This window comes from Paralichthys olivaceus, chromosome 23, assembly GCF_024713975.1.
Source record: "Paralichthys olivaceus isolate ysfri-2021 chromosome 23, ASM2471397v2, whole genome shotgun sequence".
NCBI classification, from domain to species: domain Eukaryota; kingdom Metazoa; phylum Chordata; class Actinopteri; order Pleuronectiformes; family Paralichthyidae; genus Paralichthys; species Paralichthys olivaceus.
The window spans coordinates 11,986,577-12,006,800 of record NC_091115.1 but is presented as its reverse complement, the minus strand read 5'-3'; the positions used below and the strand labels follow the sequence as shown (position 1 = coordinate 12,006,800).

General features: G+C 40.9%; 1 protein-coding gene across 5 annotated transcripts in view; it reads left to right on the top strand.

Annotated features, from left to right (window-relative positions):
- The window catches only part of LOC109632789 (kinesin-like protein KIF21A), a 34,354-nt gene extending 14,846 nt beyond the window's left edge, over positions 1 to 19,508 (top strand). The window contains exons 3-37 of one of the 5 annotated variants that reach the window (XM_069519314.1): positions 414 to 596; positions 1,026 to 1,175; positions 1,516 to 1,650; positions 1,778 to 1,942; positions 2,279 to 2,394; positions 2,769 to 2,964; positions 3,040 to 3,229; positions 3,432 to 3,495; positions 3,652 to 3,855; positions 4,186 to 4,233; positions 5,293 to 5,353; positions 5,443 to 5,554; positions 5,965 to 6,153; positions 6,263 to 6,462; positions 6,549 to 6,656; positions 6,810 to 6,878; positions 6,966 to 7,111; positions 7,218 to 7,362; positions 7,485 to 7,679; positions 8,390 to 8,491; positions 9,020 to 9,185; positions 9,457 to 9,477; positions 10,917 to 10,974; positions 11,956 to 12,010; positions 12,183 to 12,391; positions 12,583 to 12,756; positions 13,604 to 13,636; positions 13,822 to 13,958; positions 14,128 to 14,212; positions 14,329 to 14,418; positions 14,525 to 14,683; positions 14,778 to 14,895; positions 15,949 to 16,119; positions 16,258 to 16,457; positions 16,636 to 19,508. In XM_069519314.1, the coding sequence (XP_069375415.1) occupies positions 414 to 596; positions 1,026 to 1,175; positions 1,516 to 1,650; positions 1,778 to 1,942; positions 2,279 to 2,394; positions 2,769 to 2,964; positions 3,040 to 3,229; positions 3,432 to 3,495; positions 3,652 to 3,855; positions 4,186 to 4,233; positions 5,293 to 5,353; positions 5,443 to 5,554; positions 5,965 to 6,153; positions 6,263 to 6,462; positions 6,549 to 6,656; positions 6,810 to 6,878; positions 6,966 to 7,111; positions 7,218 to 7,362; positions 7,485 to 7,679; positions 8,390 to 8,491; positions 9,020 to 9,185; positions 9,457 to 9,477; positions 10,917 to 10,974; positions 11,956 to 12,010; positions 12,183 to 12,391; positions 12,583 to 12,756; positions 13,604 to 13,636; positions 13,822 to 13,958; positions 14,128 to 14,212; positions 14,329 to 14,418; positions 14,525 to 14,683; positions 14,778 to 14,895; positions 15,949 to 16,119; positions 16,258 to 16,457; positions 16,636 to 16,693 (4,512 nt within the window). In that variant the 3' untranslated portion in view covers positions 16,694 to 19,508. The remainder of the gene's footprint in view (positions 1 to 413; positions 597 to 1,025; positions 1,176 to 1,515; positions 1,651 to 1,777; positions 1,943 to 2,278; positions 2,395 to 2,768; positions 2,965 to 3,039; positions 3,230 to 3,431; positions 3,496 to 3,651; positions 3,856 to 4,185; positions 4,234 to 5,292; positions 5,354 to 5,442; positions 5,555 to 5,964; positions 6,154 to 6,262; positions 6,463 to 6,548; positions 6,657 to 6,809; positions 6,879 to 6,965; positions 7,112 to 7,217; positions 7,363 to 7,484; positions 7,680 to 8,389; positions 8,492 to 9,019; positions 9,186 to 9,456; positions 9,478 to 10,916; positions 10,975 to 11,955; positions 12,011 to 12,182; positions 12,392 to 12,582; positions 12,757 to 13,603; positions 13,637 to 13,821; positions 13,959 to 14,127; positions 14,213 to 14,328; positions 14,419 to 14,524; positions 14,684 to 14,777; positions 14,896 to 15,948; positions 16,120 to 16,257; positions 16,458 to 16,635) is intronic. The other 4 variants (XM_069519315.1, XM_069519317.1, XM_020092229.2 and 1 more) reach the window with 4 other exon arrangements.
- Positions 19,509 to 20,224: the final 716 nt, after the last annotated feature.

Genomic DNA, 20,224 nt, shown 5'->3' with positions numbered 1-20,224 from the left:
CACACACACACACACACACACACACACACACACACACACACACACACACTCCTGCCGGGGTGTCTTTCAGGCGTTTCTGCGGGGAGGAACAGAGAGATGTGTGGATCCGAGTTCAATGTTGCATTCCTCTTTTTGTTACCATGGCGACCACACCATGGTAACAAACTGGTCCCCTCTGACCACCCTAAACTACTCACAGCTGCACCCCTACCCCTTCCTTTAGATGCCATACTTCCTTTTTGCCAGGAGGACCTAACTCGTACACTTTAGTGCAGAAACACAACATAGATACATTAAATACACAGACACACAGATGAAAGGTCACCAGAAACACACACGATAAGTGCAGGAATACACTTTATTCCCATTGGGTGAAGTTACACATGTCTCTCTGTCTTCCTCCCTGCGTCCAGACAGGTTCAGGGAAGACCTACACCATGGGAACTGGCTTCGACGTCAACATCGGCGAGGACGAGCTGGGTATCATTCCCCGGGCCGTCAACCACCTGTTCAGGGGGATCGAGGCGCGCAGACAGGCTGCCACCGAGCAGGGCAAGCCGGTGCCCGAGTTCAAGATCAACGCACAGTTCCTGGAGGTGCAGAAAATAAAAAAACAAAAAAGTGGAAAGTCTGTTTATCTCATGAGATTTAAGAAAGGTGCATTCATCAGTCTAAATGTAAATATCCAGTACGCTTAAGCTCCATTAATTCAATGGATCCAGAACATGCAGACAGTAAGAGGTCAAAGGTCAGTGGAGGGTGAAGGGTTCAGGTCGTTAAAGTGACCCTGCAGCCATTAAACTGTCATTAGTCTGTGTCTGCGGATCCAGGTCCCGTCTTTATTTTTAACTGTGGCTGTAAGCAGCTGGTGAGGAAGCAGCTGAGGGAGAAGAAAACGAGGCCGGGAAGTGATGACAGTGTATGACAGACCAATGACAGTATTGATGACGTATCAGTTATTGAGTTTCCCTGCAGCACCCTGTGTTTACTATCGATTGTCCGCCTCCTGTTTTTTTTTTCTCTAGCTTTACAATGAAGAGGTGCTGGACTTGTTTGACTCCACTCGAGACATCGAGGCGCGGAAGCAGAGGTCCAATATCAAAATCCACGAGGACGCCAACGGAGGCATCTACACCGTTGGGGTCACGACCCGCACCGTGACCTCTGCAGCTGAGGTCAGCTTTAATACCACACTGCGTCCCTGCAGCAGATTAATATTGCACTAATACCATATTTGTCCAGAATTTATTTGTTCTATATTTATTAAGCCATGGCATTATATATTAAATTATAAATTAAATACGTTTTCTGACTCCGACCTAATATTGTTCCAGTGAATTCAATCTAATTAGTTCTGTTTACAGCACTGAGAAGTAATTTAGTTCTTTATTCAGATATGAACAATCTCCATAATATTAAACGATCTATTCAGATAATCCACATGACTCAATCTGTACGTTTCTGCTGAAGAAGCAAAATCATCATAATTTCTCCCCTCCCATTCTCATCGGACAGATGATTCAGTGTCTTAAGCTGGGCGCTCTGTCTCGCACCACTGCCAGCACCCAGATGAACGTCCAGAGTTCACGCTCGCACGCCATCTTCACCATCCACCTCTGCCAAGTCCGAGTCTGCTCTCCAGATAATGACGTAAGTCCTTGAAAACAAAGCAGAGGGCATCGTCTAACAAGGAGCACCAGATGTACCAATTTAAATTACAGCTCTAGCTCAATAAGCAACATACGTACATATAGTTATTGTGTTATTTCTCTTCCAGGATAACGTGACAGACAATCGTCTAGCTAACAACTCAGAGATCAATGAATTTGAGACACTGACGGCCAAATTCCACTTTGTGGACCTGGCTGGCTCAGAGAGACTGAAGAGAACCGGAGCCACAGGAGACCGAGCCAAAGAGGGCATCTCCATCAACTGTGGGCTGGTGAGGAGGCTGAGAGAGAGTCTGGGTCTGAAATGAGAATTTGTGTAGCATTGATGCATTATCTATCAGAAAGTTTTCCCTTACTGGGATAATAATGTCATTATTAAATTGCACTATCAATGTCACTAACGTGGTAATCTTTTTTCTGGAGCATTAGAGCCCCCAGGTGGCCAAAATATGAATTGCACTCTTCATTTCTATCAAACTCAAGCTTTGTTTATTTTCTAATCTCCAGTCTTGACGTTCTAATCAACAACCTTCCCATTGCAGTCCTGCCATTTTGAAAAAAGTTATCTAATGCTCCTTCCTCTGTGTTTCTGTCCTCTGTGACCCCAGCTCGCCCTGGGAAACGTCATCAGCGCTCTGGGAGACAGGAGTAAACGCTCCACTCATGTGCCTTACAGAGACTCCAAACTGACACGGCTGCTACAGGACTCACTTGGTGGAAACAGGTCTGTGAATATTACAAGAATATATAAAATACTGTCAGACCATAGAGAAGAGAGATGGGCAGAAAGAAGATTTAGATTTTAAATAGATTAGAACAAGTAGATGCCAAATTACTCCTCATACAATTTTGCATAAACAACAGTAAAAGACACACGTTTGTTTTTCTGACAATATATATGGAAAATGGAGTAGAAATGTTACATACTTACATTATTAACAGAGCAATCTGTTAATGGCTTATTATGGTACAGATATATAAAATTAGGAATTCAAATTTGAGTATAGAAAAAGTGCTGTGTAAACCTCTTTACTTCTTTTATTCATACATACAAATGAATAATGAACCACTGGGACTGATCATCTCTGTATTCTCCAGTCAAACTGTGATGATCGCCTGTATCAGCCCGTCTGACCGGGACTTCATGGAAACGTTGAACACCCTGAAGTACGCCAACCGGGCACGGAACATCAAGAACAAGGTGATGGTGAACCAGGACCGAGCCAGCCAGCAGATCAGCGCTCTGAGGACTGAGATAGCCCGGCTGCAGATGGAGCTGATGGAGTACAAGACGGTAAGAGCATGCAAACAGAAGCTGGAATAAGAAAAAAAAAATTACATAATCTTAACTGGCCTGTGTGGTTCACAGGGAAAACGAATGGTGGGTGAAGATGGGATGGAGGGCATCAACGACCTGGTCCACGAGAACTCGATGCTGCAGACAGAAAACAACCACCTGAGGGTGAGGGTGAAGGCCATGCAGGAGACCATCGACGCTCAGAGGGCCAGACTCACACAGATCCTCAGTGACCACGCCAACCAGGCTCTGGCTAAAGCAGGTGGGCCACAGCAGATCCAAAAAGCACTTTACCATTTATACCACTATAGTGGCCCATGGTGCTTTTTGTACCTTTTTGTAAGACTGATTAGATGTGATTAGATCATTAAAAATGTTGGTATAGTCAGTATTATCTACAAAAATATTCTATTGATTGATTGATTGGACAAAGCCTCACATCACTTTGATGCTTCTGTTTGTAGGTGAAGGTAATGAAGAAATCGGGAACATGATTCAGAATTATATCAAAGAAATTGAGGAGCTCAGGTATGTATCCCAACATTGTTATATAATTATTTATAATTAATCTTTTATGTTAAGCATCAATAGAAACTTGATTTCTTCATATTAATGTCTACAGGTGTAGTTGTTGTTTGATAGCACCGGAAAATGCTTGTTGATAATAATATTCACCTCCCTCAGAGCTAAACTTTTTGAAAGCGAGGCCGTGAACGAGAACCTCAGGAAGAGTCTGTCCAGAGCCTCCACTCGCTCCTCGCTGTTTGGTGGAGCGGGCTCCTTCTCCCCCGCCATGCTCGCCCCCGAGAACGAGGCCAGCGATGTCATCACAATGGCCAAGAAGGACTTGGAGAAGCTCAAGAAGAAGGAGAGGAAGAAGAAGAAGAGGTATCTGTTTTAATTTAAGAACGGTTTTTACAGAATTTACCATGTAGCTTACCATGTAGAATTTCAGTGCCAGGGTCTTGATGTCTTCTGTTGTCTGTTTTTCGGGGTGCGTCTCTGTGAAATCTGTGAAATCCATCTTTGTCATCGACATCTCCATACACAGACGTCATCATTTGAATGCACTGTGTTTCTCTACGCTCTATCTCACTCACTACCTCTCTCCCATCTTGCAATATTCCCACACTTGCTCCGTCATTTTCCACGACCCGTCTTCCCCATCTCTTCCTCCTCCTCACCTCCACACCTCACCCTCCTCATCCCTCTCTGAAGGCTGAGGCGACACGAAGAGCATCACCGCCAAGATGTTGAACCCACCAGGTTTGCCATGTCCTCATCCAGGATTGGGTCAAATACACAATCTGAAATCAGTTCAACTACCAGCTGGTTTGGACCAGCGGTGCACTTCATGTCCTTGAAATGCACCAAGTGGTTGAAAGGATTTTAGTTGATTCTTCCCAAATGAACTAATCTCTAACTTCTTCTGCACATACAGCTGGTTTTCACTCCTGGGGGGAAGCAGATCTCTAATCCAAGCTCTTACCTTTTCATTTAACCCTCTGTTTTGATCACACACTGCGAGATACTGATCAGATATTATCAGTAACAAGGGACGCGGGAAGTCAGGCAGAGTTGGGGGTGCTGAGATCAATATAAAATTATTATCTATTACTATTGACTTGAATGACCAACAGCATTTTATACCAGTTTTATAAAAAGCAAACTTGGTTTAGGAGCCTCAGAGATTATTTTTGAGACACATTCAACCCACTGTTGCCAAACAAAAATCCACACTCCTTTCAGTTCATATCACAATTGTTTATCCAATAGGCGCAACAGAAAATACACTGAATGTTCCAAGATGAAATCAAATATTATGAAAAATACAAAATTATAAATAATTATTAAAAAATGGGTTGATGTTGTTAAAAGTCCCACTAGCTCCTACACTAGGGAACAAACTCAACATCAGATCAGCAGAATCAGTTCCTCTGCTAAAAAACAGTTTTATCATTTAAATGCTTGTCAGTAAATTTAAAATTGAGTTGATTTGGGGAAAACACTGACTTTTTTAAGATCATATCAGATGTATTTGGTCAACAGATCTTAGCAGTGTGTGGTAGAACTTCTTACAGTGAAATTAGTTTGTAGTAACTGAATCATCATCACTTAATCCTGTTATTCTTCCCTGTGTATCGTTAATGTTGCTCCCCATGCAATCACAGTGAACTCATTCATTAATCATCATTGATTCCACATCTGTTCCTGATCCAATGAAGTGTATCATCATTTGCATGTGACCTTTACCCATCGTTATATTTAAAAATGCTGTTAATCCAAGTCTGACCTACATTAAGCGTCTGTTTTTTCCTCCTTCAGCGTCATCAAAGAAGAAGGCCCCGACAATGAGCAGGAGCGAGGAAATGAGGAGGCAGAGGTGGTAGGTGGCGAAAGAAAGATTTTAGTTATCACACATTACTCTGTGTTTATTTTGTTGTCCTCATCCTGTGTGTGCCGCTACGTCACCAGGAGGGCAGCGATCACGAAGAAGGCGAGGAGGCAGACGGAGAGGAGGAGGACTTTGAGATGGCAGGAGAGGTGACCTCCGATGAGTCCGACTCTGAGGAGCTGGAGGAGAAAGGTAAGATTGTCATCAATTGACAAATAATCACACTTTTGGCCTGAACCGTCACAGATCTTAAAGAAATATTTCATGCTGATTTGATCACACAAGAATTCTATCAGATTAAGGGAGATATAGGCTATAGCTCGGTTTGATTCTGTGACTTTGACTTCATGTCACAGAGAAATGGTTCCAATGTCATTTTAAAGCCCCACCTCCGTATTTATATAAACAGTATGTTATCCCCATTACAAAAGTAATTGCAAAGAAATGGGTCCAATTGTCACCAAAGTTAGTTTTTTAATGTCATTAAAACCTCCAGAAGGTTTGGTCTTTGTTTTTTGAGAGGCTATTATAAAAAAATGAGGCCCGACTTTATAGGAACAGGGACGGAAAAGGCATCAAGCTAATGATGTGTTTGTGTGCAGAAAATGTCCAGGCCGACCTGGCCAACATCACCTGCGAGATCGCCATCAAGCAAAAGCTGATCGACGAGCTGGAGAACAGCCAGCGGCGTCTGCACACGCTCAAGCAGCAGTACGAACAGAAGCTGATGATGCTGCAGAACAAGATCAGAGACACGCAGCTGGAGCGGGACAAGGTGCTGCACAACATGGGTAAGACACACATTCAAAAGGAGACTTGACTTGAGCTGTAATTGATGCCTAAATACACAATCAAAACAAATGGAAGGTCACTTCATCCCATCCCTTTGTTCCTCTGCAGGATCGGTGGAGTCAGGTACCGAGGAGAAGGCCAAGAAAATCAAAACTGAGTATGAGAAGAAGCTGAGCTCCATGAACAAAGAGCTGCAGAAGCTCCAGTCGGCTCAGAAGGAGCACGCTCGCCTGCTAAAGAACCAGTCACAGTATGAGAAGCAGCTCAAGAAACTGCAGCAGGATGTGACGGAGATGAAGAAGACCAAGGTATGTTTTTATATTATTTATTTTTTACTGTCGTCTTGTTTCAGAGTTGATTTTATCTCCTGCTATGTTGTGTATGTATCCACCAGGTGGTGCTGATGCGTCAGATGAAGGAGCAGCAGGAGAGGAACAGGGCCTCAGAGTGCAGGAGGAACAGGGAGATCGCCTCTCTGAAGAAAGACCAGCGCAGAGCCGAGGTACGAGGGATGGAAACACTCACACACCTTTTTCTTTTTTATTGTATCATTACTTTTATTTTTAGTAATTATTTAACTGATATGACCAGAGGCTCAAAATCTTAAATGACCAGGAATCAAGTTTTTGTCTTCATATTACATTTTTCCACACAGCTCCAACTGAGGCAACTGGAGGCACAGAAGAGACAACAGGAGTTGATTTTACGCAGGAAGAACGAAGAGGTAAGACACTCACAATCTGTGGATAATATACCTATTTGTTTACACTCTGATGTGCAGAATTAGTGACTGTTTTGGGATCTGTGTCAGGTGACAGCACTCAGGCGGCAGGTGAGGCCTGTGTCTGGGAAGGTAAACAGGAAGGTGAACTTACCTGAGCCTCCGCAGGAGCCATCACATCGAGCCACACCGGGGAGGCTGCAGACCTCTGGAGCGTCACAATCCAATGGAGCCAGGTATCACATCAGATGTGATCTGTGGACAGTATGTGTGAGGTGGTGTCTTTAAAACTGTCGAGTGTGTATTTTAATATTTTTTAAAGTGCAATGTTTTCTTCTTCAGGAGTTCCCCAGTGCGGATGGGAAGTATCTACCTCAACAGGACAGCCAGGACCAAATGGCAGTCACTGGAGAGACGTGTCAGTGACATCATCATGCAGAGGATGACCATCTCTAACATGGAGATAGATATGAACCGCCTGCTAAAGGTAACGCTGAGTTGTCATGGACATGAGCCAAGAAAAGAAACCTATAAAGGAAGAATTTACTTGTTTCCTGTCCTTGAAAATAAATCAATTCTGTTTTGTCTTCCTCTCCCCCACCATCACAGCAACGTGAGGAGCTGACCAGACGGAGGGAGCGGGTGTCCAGAAAGAGAGAGAAGATGGCGGTGGATGGCGCCGATGCTGACCGCTCCCTGGCCTCCCTGAATGAGGAGCTGGAGTCTCTGAGCGCCAACATCGACTACATCAACGACAGCATCGCCGACTGCCAGGCCAACATCATGCAGATGGAGGAGGCCAAGGTGAGAGAACATCAGGAGTAATGTCTCATTCATCCTTGGTACTCGTGATACTTTATAACTAAAATGCAACCTTTCCCTGTTTTCCATATTAATTTGTTCCTCTCTCTTCATGCTGAGGATTTTAATAATACATATATATATATAAAATGAACTTTATAAATGTAGGTATGGCTGCAAGTGGTTCAGAGTTGGTAGTATTCATACAGTACAGTATCTGGTGGTAGCCTTATATTTAACCTGGAAATATAACAGTACTCTCAATCTTTCTGTCAAAAGTAAACAAAGTACTGCATTTTTCCAAAATTAAAACTATTCCTATAAATGAGAAGATAAGATAGAATCATCTTTAGGATTCCCACTATGGGGACATTTGCTGTGTTACAGATGAAATATGAAACATCAGAGTAATAAATAGTAAACATGCAATATAAACACAAGGAGATATAAATATACAAATAGTATTTACAATGTAAACAGAATGCATTTTTTTTCATTGTGGCAACTGGTTTCTCTTTAATATCATATGGCCTCTGCCTTGAGATAATGTATGTTATGATTTAGAACTATGCAAATAAAACAGAGTTACATTTAATATACACTGTAAACCAGATAGAAAATGAGAATTGCACTTGTTGCACAACAGCTAAACACATTGTCTAGTAACTCTACAGTGACATTTGAATAATTGTTATTATTACTCTGGGTTGCAGGAGGAAGGAGATACTGTGGACGTCACGGCTGTGATCAGCTCCTGTAACTTATCAGAGGCTCGCTTCCTGCTGGACCATTTCATGACCATGGCCATCAATAAGGTACCTACCCCTCCCACTGACTTACTGTTATCATGTGTCTCTGTGTTCACGTGCTGACACGAGGTTAAATTAATTTTATTTAAAATGACACAGCTTCTATTTTACGTTTATCAGTTATGAAGCCACTGCCCCAGCATTATAATTTTATTTTTATCATTTATGATACATATCTATTTCAAACTAAATGTACCGCATTGTATTTTAAAGGTGATGCTTATTCTCTGGTTGTCGTAGCAACATGTTTATCTGTCGTTCTCCTCAAAGCCATGTTTCCTTTATAAGCTCGAGTTCAATGAGACCTTAAATGTAATGACTTGATTGAATTAGCTTTCAATTAGATTAGATAAAATTAGATTTGATGATACCTAATTGCTCCGGCGGGGAAATGTGGTTCAACAGCACGAATAGGCGGAAGATGTGGAAGTAATTAAAACAACATGGATGAGCGCAGAGCCTTCATTAGGTTACTGAGATATACAAGTGGTGAAAAATAACTTTGCCTGGTCCACTGTGTGTGTGCATCGTCAGGGTCTGCAGGCAGCTCAGAAGGATTCCCAGCTGAAGGTCATGGAGGGCAGGCTGAAGCAGACGGAGATCAACAGCGCCACCCAGAACCAGCTGCTGTTCCACATGCTAAAGGAGAAAGCTGAGATCAACCCAGAGCTGGACGCCCTACTGGGCAGTGCTCTGCAAGGTGGGACACGCTGATAACATCAGAACTGGACTGCATGTCGACCACAAGCACAATCACCTTCTTGTGCCTCTTTTCTTTCATCGTGTGGCTACAATTTATTTTACAGGCTCCAGTTTCCTCTCTGAGATATCGTACTTTATCACTCTCCAAATTTCCTGTGAATGAACATATCGAGCTTGTAAAATAAAGAATAGCCGCCTTTTCTCATTTTTGGGTTGGATTTTGATTTGGTTTCTGCTTGTTTCTTCTGTTATGTTTGGTGTGAACTCAGAGTTAGGTTACCTGTCGCCAGGTGAGTACGAGATGCACAGAAATGTAACCGTGTCGCAGAGAGAGCTTGGCACATGCACACTGCAACATTTCCCCACTGGATTTACTCCCGCAAGAGAAGAGAGAGAGTAACAGAACCTGTTGGTCAAATATAATTATTTTGATTGTGCACTCGAGGATGCTGGAAGTGGGCCTGATTCACCCTGTAATGGCAAGAGGCTGTAACGTCAAGGCACCCACCAACTCTGACTGACTCCCAGCATCCCTGAGTGCACCGTGTATTATTTAGGTGTTTTTTGCAGCCTAAGAGCTACTTGTTAGTCTGCAACCAAATTTATGTATTTACACATTATATTTACCATACTCAACCATTTTCATCTTGTTTTCAAAAAAAGCTACAATCAATTTGTACAAGATGTCACGTGACTACAAAGCTTTTCGGAAAGTTCAAAAATTGTACGTCTGATTATTCTAAAATTTAAGCAACTTTAGATCAAAAGGGCAAATAACAATTCTGTTTCTTCAGTAGATGAAGGAATCTTGTGGTGTGCATCATCCATTTCTTCTTTTTTTTCAACTAACCAAGCTGAAGTAACGCTGTAATGCAGTGACGTGCATGGCGTGTTGTGTTAAGTCCCCTCCCCCTGTGACCCCATCTGCTAGTCAGTCCCATTTAATCAAGCTGTTGTGACTAAAAGTGAACAGCAGTAAAAACCCACACAGCAGCACAAGTGAACATTGAAGTTGTGTGCACATGGCAGTTTGTGTCTAAGTTAACGTGTCTGTAGCCGTATGTCTCTTCTCTGCTTTCTCCATTCTCCCTTTACACAGATCAAAGATGCTGTATCTCAGATCGTGTACATTTTGAGTGCAACTGTGTATAAAAATGGTTACTGACGTTCTAAATCAAGTGAGAAATAGGATCATTTTCTCATTGACTCACTTCATTTAACAAACAGTGGAGTCCACTATAGCTTCACTTTCCAAATGTGTGAGGCTACGTCTACATCGATTTTTACATTTTATACAGTCTATAGGCGATGTACAGTATTTTACACATCGTATGATGGGAGAAGCACACACAAAAAAGTAAAACCTTAATTTTTAAATCGAGTGAGGAAAGCACCCTTATGAGTAGATATTTTGGCAAAGGACATGGTCACATGTTGCATTTTTTTCAGGAAGCAACTACGCCACTAAGTATACTTTACTTTGTATATAATGTGCGTGTACTGACTGAAGTATCCGATTTGAGACACAGCAATACTCCAGCACTGTAGCTGCACTGTGGTTTTACACTAATGACTCCTGACTGCTCCATGTATCTAAACTAAACCCAATGACCTTGTTATAAACTGCCGAAGCTGTGTTACTGATATTATATGGACACATCCTTTGCTCATTTAAACATTTTGCCAGAACTTTAGTTTTATGTGTATGTGCATGTTTCCCACGGTGCAGAAAATGGAGATGACAGCAGTAGTGATGAGTCTACACCCAGCCCAGCCGCAGAGGGCAGGTAAATACCTAAAAGCACTTTTTAAATTCAGAGGTATTATTCATGTCGTAGTAGGAAAACCTCGGGTGAGATTGATAAAACTATCATCAAAACCCATTATATTCAAAGAGTAAAGAGTATTGTTAGGCTTTAAAGGTGCTTTCATGTACTGTATTTCTGAAGTTTGTGGATTCGTTATGGTTTAATACAGGAAAAAAACCAAACTCAAGGACAGTAAATGTTAAATGTCATTCACGAAGGCTCTGAATTATATAATAACAGCAAGAAAATACCTTTATTATAGCTGATCAAGGACACTGGAAGTAATAATATTCATAATTATATCTTTATTTATATTACACTCTCTCAAAAGTATGACCACCCATTACAATAATAGAAAATAGAATAAGGTAAAATCAGAGATTGCAAGCGATAAAACTACGTTTTAAGATTTCATTTAAAGGAAGCTACTGACTCAGCCTGTCGTATTTCCTCTGGCAGCGTGTCCCAGAGCCTCTGAGCTCTTATTTCAAAAGCTCCGTCCCCTTTAGTCTTTAGCCGAGAATCTGGAACAGTTAAAAGACTCCTGCCAAAGGATCTCAAAGTGCAAGCAGGGTTGCAGAGGTTTAAAGATCTGCAATATACAGAGGATTCAGACCAAGTGTAAGTAATTTAAAGAGCCTTAAATCAAGTAGGGGTGCTGAGGGGTATAGAGACGCTATAACTGAAAGGCAAAAAAAGTTTTATGAAACAAATAAAACTAGTTTAATTAAATTAAATTTCTTAGGCCACCATTTTGAGAGTTGCAGAGTAGTAGGTCTAACACCCACCAATTGTGATTTTCTGTAATATTTGATTTCATTTTAGAACCTTCAGCATGTTTTCTGCGTTGCTTATCTGATGCTTAAAAGTAAAATGTGACAACATTTTGATGAAACATGTTATGTTATTAATTTTGTTCGAGTTGGAATAACTGTATGAAATCTCCTGACAATGTTTCAGCTCACTTGCAACGGATCTGATGAAGTTATGTGGTGAATCCAGACCGAGGAATAAGGTACTGTATGGCGTGTTTCTCCAGGTTTGAGCAACAGCATGAGATTACAGATGAATGTCTTTTCGATTACTTCCTGTTTCCCATTTCACAGTGTTTATTTTTAGGATTTGGAATAATTAGTAACTGGTTCATTAACTTGTGAGTCAGCTCAAACGTCCCCTGCTCCTCTCAGGCTCGCAGGCGGACCACCACGCAGATGGAGCTGCTGTACGCCAGCAGTGGGGATCTGTCCCGTGAATCCCCCACCGGAGACTTCTCGGCCGCCTTGCTGCCCCTTACAGAGTGCCTGGAAGGGCCGGTGGACATGCAGGGTCGCGCGGGCAGTCAAACTATTGACCGCGAGCAAACCCCATCTGCACCGTCTGCCAGGCCAGCTGGCATGTAAGTGTTTAAGGCAGGATTTCTCCACATTAAACAAAAAACATATCTAAGGAGCTTGACTCTGAAATGTGGTGTTTTTATTATATTATTTAGTCAACAATTCTACCCTGCCAAAGTTCCCTTAAGCTAATTTGTTTATCTGTTACTGCACTAAAGTACAAAATGAACCCTCACAACTCTTCTGTCTGTAGATCTGGGTCCAGGTCCCCCACAGGGACAGAGAGGAGGCAACTGGAGCGCTCGCCCCTCAACCGAAGGAAGATGCCAGACAAAGGACTGACAGCAACACACATCCCAGCACCTGCACACACACCTCCTGTCAGCACGGCAGAGACCAAAACCAAAGGCAGCGACTACAAGTTATTGTAAGTCATTTTAAATAACCAGTAATCAATACAACAGCTTTTTGTTTTATGATCATGCATGAGGCAAGACGGCAGTGTTGGTCGCTGCATCTTTCTGGACTAAATCACCTTGACAACTACTACATGGATCACTTTAAAATAAAGCACACATATTCAATATACTCACACAGTGAAGTTCTAATGACTTTCTCTCTAGCGCCACCTTTAGGTTGACATTTGTGCTTTTAATTGAATATTTTTTTTGTTTGTTTATTTGATTGGGACCGAGAAAATTAATGAACATTAATATACAATGCCAAATTTAAATTAGCCGGTTTTGGCAAGAATGATGATTTACACTTGTTTTTCGTTGGCAGATTAATAAATAAAGAATGTGTGTCAGACACCAGGACACAAAAAGGACAAAACACCTAAATAGTATCATTTCGTCTGTTTAGTAGCAGCACTAGTATTATTTCCATTGTTAGTTTTTTATTTGAATTATTTATAGGTGGAGGAGCAAGTTCACGCAAACATAATACAAGCATGAAACAAACATTTTATCAGGTTGTTTAAAAGTAAATTTCCCTCTCATTATAAACTCTAATACCATTTGAAAAAATTGTTTTTATTCCATCCACTTTACATTTGGATCACTTTCAAAACTAATAACTTTCCATCAGTTTCTGCAGCTTCTTCTTATTGTACCTGATTAAAAACAGCATGTTAGCATTGTCATTGTGAGAGTGATGTTAGCAACATTAGCAAAGTGCAGCCTCATTGAATTGTTAACATGACAGTCTTTCTGTGTCTTTCTTTTGTGTTGTCCCCTAACAATCTTTGATTTTAACTTGTTTTATTTCTGCAGGTTGGATGAGTCTCCTATATTTGAAGGCCATAGGTATTAGCTCATCTTGTTATTCAACTTTATTAAATTATTTTAAACTTTTCCTTAAATACAAAGTTAAATGCACTGTTTTATATACACTCATTTAACCCTACAAATCTATCCAGACATAATTGAGTGGTAATTAATTGGAAGTTAATTGACTAGGTTCAGTTTTGATTGTATCATGTGATTTGTAGAGGTGTGATCAACCCCATGACGGCCCATAAGAACAGCCGGGGTGCAAAACTTCAGTGTGTTTATGTAGCTGAGGGCCACACCAAGCCTGTCCTCTGCGTGGATGCTACTGATGATTTGCTCTTCACGGGATCCAAAGGTAAAAACCCAAGATCGTTTGCAACTGAGAAAACATTATTCCCTTCTTTACCTTTAAATCTCTCCTCAAACTGATCATCCCACTCTAACGTGTGTGTGTGTGCGTGTGCGTGCGTGCGTGTGCATGTGTGTGCGTGTGTGTGCGTGTGTGTGTGTGTGTGTGTTTTCAGACCGTACATGTAAAGTCTGGAACTTGGTGACGGGTCAGGAGATCATGTCTCTTGCAGATCATCCCAGCAGTGTTGCCTCAGTCAGGTACAAATACACAGCAAGTTAAATAGCAGTTACCACAGTATTTACTGTAACTAAATTGACTTAAGTGTATTTTTGATTCATTATTTATTTATCCTTGTTTTGTCATTATATTTCAGGTACTCGTCTAGTCTCGTCTTCACTGTTTCCACTGCTTACATCAAAGTCTGGGACATTCGGGATTCTGCCAAGTGTATACGCACCCTTACGTAAGAGCACCACTTTTAACATCCACGCAGCTCAACCTTGTGTCAGTGTGTTGTGTTGATGTGGTGCCTCTAATGGTGGTCTGTTGTACATGTCCTTGTGTGTCAGGTCCTCAGGCCAGGTGGGTTCAGGTGACACCTGTTCCTCAGCCAGGAGTTTAACCATCCCACCAGGAGAGAGCCAGATCAACCAGATCGCTCTCAACCCGTCAGGCTCCTTCCTTTACGCTGCTGCTGGCAACTCTGTACGCATGTGGGACCTCCGCAAGTACGTTCTAACACAGATTAGATTAGTTTTGGCTGTGCAAACCATTTCTGAGAGGCAGACAGAAAATAATCTCATGTTCCCTCTTTTTCTACAGGTTTGTGTCCACAGGGAAGCTGACTGGACATTTGGGACCTGTCATGTGTCTGACTGTTGATAAGTTAAGTAACGGACAGGATGTTGTTCTCACTGGATCTAAAGACCATCATGTTAAAGTAAGAGAAACACACACACAGCAGCAATCATATATACTGACATTAGTGTTTTATTCTTCCTTTATTGAAAGTATTTTAACCTTTTCATTTATTTACTGGTTTAAATTTCTCAAGAACCAAGATGCTGTAACTTTAGCTCAAAAATTATTGGGCAAACACAAAGATCTCTCATGCAGCTTTATTCCAAGCCAGTCCTTAAAAAGCCATATAAGATTATCAATGACTGCTGATGAGTTTTAGATTGCCTGTATGTTAAACTAATAGGAAGAAGTTTGGGTTTTCCAGATTCAGACTGGTGAACAGTAACAGTGCAGGGGATGGTCATTTTACATTGATGAATGTATTTGCACTTTAACTTATACACACACAAGTTCTAATGTGACATTTTTTTTCAGTGTATTTTCTAAACTTTTAACAGATTTTTAGATTTGAAGTTTAGTCTTGTCTATTATGTGCGTGGATGAATTGACTCTCCACTTATGTCTGCTCCTCTGAAATCAATACCCAGTCTTATTCATGCAGTAAAACTATTCTATAGCTGCTTTCAGACATGCAGTGAAGTCTGGACATTTTCCTGAAAGTTTTAGGAGGGCGTGCACATGAGAAAGCACATTTTTGCCTCAGTTAGTCTGGACACTCTCTGGAACTTATCCTGCCAGCTTTCTCGTAAAATGTCGAGTGAGAATACAGCAGGGAAGTTTCCAGAAAATGTGGGCATGTTGATCATGTTTCTAACGTGCAAAAGTTGAAGAATACAAATATTTAAGTGTGAAAATGAGAAGCTGTAGAAAATGCAGACGAAGAAGTGAAAAGAACCTACACGGATGTCGATGTGCTTTAAACAAAAACATTGTGATTTGTAAACATCATGTTCTGCCTCCTGCATGCTACTCCTGTTGTTATTAACATGTCTTACAGACAATCTCACGCTGTGTTCTTCATATGTGAAAGGCAAACTCCGGAAAATGTCCAGACCCAATCCTCTGGACATTTTCTGGAGTCCATGTCTGAAAACAGCTTATGCATCGAGGGCATATGTGCTTCTTTCTCCAGATGTTTGAGGTGGCAGAAGGTGCTCAGGGCAGCATCAGCTCCAGCCACACGTTTGAGCCCACTCATCAGGATGGCGTGGAGTCCTTAGCCGTGCACAGAGATGTTTTCTACAGCGGCTCCAGGGACTATTACATCAAAAAGTGGGACTTAGCCAGTAAACAGCTGCTACAGGTAGGCTGATATAGCCTCAGGGATTGGCTGTCCATCAAGCTTGACTTGCCCAGATATAAATTTTTTATATAATCTGATTTTTTAAGAAATAAAAAGCCAAATGTGCTCTGAAGAACTGTGGTCTGCTTTTTCTTCCAGCAGTCGGCCAGCGCTCAGGCAGACTGGGTTAGCGCTCTGGGCGTGGTGCCAGGCTCCCCGGTCCTGCTTAGCGGATGCAGGGGAGGGCTCCTGCGCCTCTGGCATGCCAACTCGCTAGCACCCCTCGGCGAGGTCCGGGGACACGACAGTCCCATTAATGGCCTGGCCACCAACAGCAGCCAACTATTTACAGCCTCCGAGTGAGTCACAAAACATGCTCATATGAATTTTTATGCTTCTTCTTTCTTTATGACTCTCAAATCTGTCATGATGCTGGGCTGTGGCTCGAGCAAAACACACTAAATCTTATAAAAGAAATACAATTTTAAAACCAGCAGGGATTTTTATGATTTTGTGTTTGTTGTGTTTTTATGACAGTGACCGCACAGTGAAAATTTGGGAAGCTAAAGGATCTCTGGAGGAAGGAGTCCACTGACATCTGCTTCCTGATAATCACGAAGCAGCCCTGCATGCGAGCAATGTCCACTGGCCTCCCACCATTTAAAACAAGCCTGCAAACTGTGTATTGGAGCCCAGGAGTCGAGGAAGTGATTATTTCAGGTCAACATGGAGCTCCGAGGATCACGGAGCAGCTGCAGTGAGCTGCACCTTTCATAACTGTGACAGAAGATAATGAAAACCAATTATGGATTTTATGGATCTGTCCTAATTGATCCAGGAGTCTTTCCTCTGTTTCAACATTCCTCTCCTCAGTTCAGCGCAACACAACATGGATATCCTCTATGCTGACGAATTTTCTGCACAGCTGCTGTTTCCTTGCACCAATTGCAATTGTTGCACTGCGACTGCTGGAATAAGTGTTTGAATCTTCTGTTCGCCAGCAGTATCATGTCCCATGTTTCAGGTGTGTATTTGTGTGTGTATTCGCTGGAACCAAGGACAAAATAACTACTGAAACTGCATTTGGACGTGTTCTTTAGTAATTACTGCCGAATAATAAACCCCTAGTGGGACAAAAATGGACTCAATAATACAAACATGTAACCCCATGGTAATTTATACATTCTTTTTCGATCAGTGTTAACAAGTTTAGATGGAAACAAATACTCATATTAGCCACTTTTTCACTGGTCAAGAAACCCACTAACGCCTGGCTGTTGTCTGTAATGGTAATGGACACAATCAGCATTCACTCCCAGGTCAAATGACTGGTGCGTTTGTGACAGCTGGCAGTAGGAAAGGAGTCAGTCAGGTTTTTATTGTGGGTTTATCTGCATTTAAAAACCTGCATACCTCCACTTGTTTTGGTGTAAAAGTTGAGTGAGACACTGCCATGTAAGCAGCATTTCCTAATTATCTTAGCCCAAATAAGGTCATACTCAGAATGAGCAATAATCGGATTAAGATGAGTATTCTGAATTTATACATCTTGATCGCAGTAAAACCTCATATTGGAGTTATAACATTACATATTTTGGCAGTTACCAGCTGCTTGATGAAGTATGTCCTGAGTTCAAATTTAAACAAGATTTAAAAATGAATTTTTGAAGAAGAGGAAAAGCTGAAGCTTCATAGTATATGGTAGCATAGTGCATTGCACTTTTTTAGGCTGGGGTTTTAAAATAATGGCAGGAACGTTGGATGCATGATGTAGTGGACATAATGTGAGTCATAATCAGACTCTGCTCTATAACACAGTTGTATGAATGGAATAATCTATTAGTAACTCATGTAAACATCATAATCAGAGTAATGTCTAATTCAGAATAAGGTCAATAATCAGATTATTGGTGTCAATGTAAAAGTAGTCACTGTGTTCCTCTGCTGACTCACATCATGTCTCTATAAAAATGTTTATGGTTGAGCGATATTCCTACATACTAACAAGCAGTGACTACAAAAAAGACATGTCTGTCTGAGCTTTTCAAGTAAAACCTCCAGATAAGCCCTGCTTTTTATCTGCAAATTGTCTTATCGTCAAAACGCAGACAGTCGCTGTTCAGTCCAGATTAAAATGGGTTTCCCCAGCTTGTGTACCTCAGAGCAAGGTAAACACTGTTTTCCTCTTTGTCAGCTGTGTGTTGTCAGCAGTCAGCTGGGTTTCTGCTCTCAGTATTCTCTGGTTGACACACAGTTTTTGTACCTTTTTAAGTGTTTAAGTAGCTTTTACTTTCCCAGTGCTTTCCCGTCTGCTCGCTCCCCTCTGGAGTCTCGAAGCTGCGTCACCACCTCACATTCTCTCACCCACTGGGTTTTGATTTTTCAAATATGAAGATTACCTGCTGATTTTTTATATTCTCAAAACTGAAGTACAGCCATGGCAGCAAGTGCTTTTAGTAAGATGTTTGCTGGAGTCATATATCACATAGTTTGACAAGCAGCTGTTAAAAATCTGAATAATGTGAATTTAAATCATTTACATTGTTTTAACCAAGCACCTTGTAACTCCTAAAAGTCATGGAGTATGATATCTGTATTTTGTGAAAGCATCTGTCCATAAAAGGTGTGTGTTTGTGTTTGTGTGTGTGTGTCTGTGTGTGTATTTCAATCCAAATGATGTGATAAGTTCTGTCCATGTATAGCAGCTCAAAACATCTTTCAACTTGAGTGTAAAAAACAACAATTACTATTTATTTATTTTTCTTCATTGATTATTGATTTTTGCTTCTTGCTGTTGTGTCTTCCTCATCAGTCAGATATCTCATTCCTATCCAATGCCTCTGATATCAAAGCATCGTAGACTGCACAGAAATTATGTGATGGATTTCTCCATATCAGAGGTGAATTATCCAGTGCCTGTTGTAAATCCTAAATTGTAGGACTGTAGAAATGTGCGCCTCATTATCCTTCATTAAAATGTTCAGGTGACAAGTTGATAATTCCTTTGAAATGTATTTCTGGTCTTTTTGATATTGGAGGTAGACACTATTGGCAATGTTTAGGTCAATGGGTCTAAAATATTTGCACTGAAAAAATCTTTAAAAATTTTAAAGAAATTCCCCATCTGACTCGGAACATAGATTACATTAGAGTGAAATAAACTAAAGTAAGTCCCATTGACTGGCACTTTGCTACAGTAATTATCCCAGTGAGAACCAATGGGTTACAACTATTCTTAATTCATGATGAATATTAATGATCCTTCGAATTGCAGTTATGTTTTATTTTGTTTTACTTCTCTTGTGTGTAAATACAATTGTGTTGTTCTTTCCTGCTAATTCTGTTTCAAGTGATTAAAATATCAGCTGCAGTGTGAAAATAGATTTTAAAATAAACCGGTTTTACAAGCATTAAGTTTTTTCTTCACTTTCTTCATGTATTAATGGCTTACGACCACATGGTGGTAGTAATGTATAATAACACGTGATGTGCTACTGGATAAATCATTATCTTTTATGTTGAGATTTTGGCAAAGTTTTTAGTTGTTTGAATTGTGTTTTCTCTGGCATTTCTTTAGGGTGACATCTGCTTTAAGGGCAAGCAACAGAAAATTCAACTTTTGATTGGTTTCCTTAAACTTGGTTAATTAAATTCCAGGCAGTATTCACATTCACAACCCAGTCCATAAATTACAAAACATCATGTAGCAGCTTGATCATACGGAGACGTTAGAACCCCTTATGATTTTATAACTATGCAATAATATTCTAAAGTGCTTTGTGATAAAAACAGAACTATAAAAGTAATCGTTGCTCTACAATTATTACAGCAATTCTGTACTGTCTGTAAAAGGGGGAATAAGGACTCACTCAAGACCACAATCCGTCACCACTATTTACATTACATTACCTATGGATCCTATCTGCCCTCACTAAACCATCTTTTATCTGCAAACATACTTCACACTTCCACAGCTTATTGTACCTGCAGGCAGGAATATTTGTGTCTTTTGATTAACTCAAAAAGAGCAAAAAGACAAAGAGAGGGTGAGGTGGAGAAAAAAAAAGATGGTAGTTAGAAATCCCCCTGAAGACACAAGTTAATGTGAACAGTGATGGAAGGATCA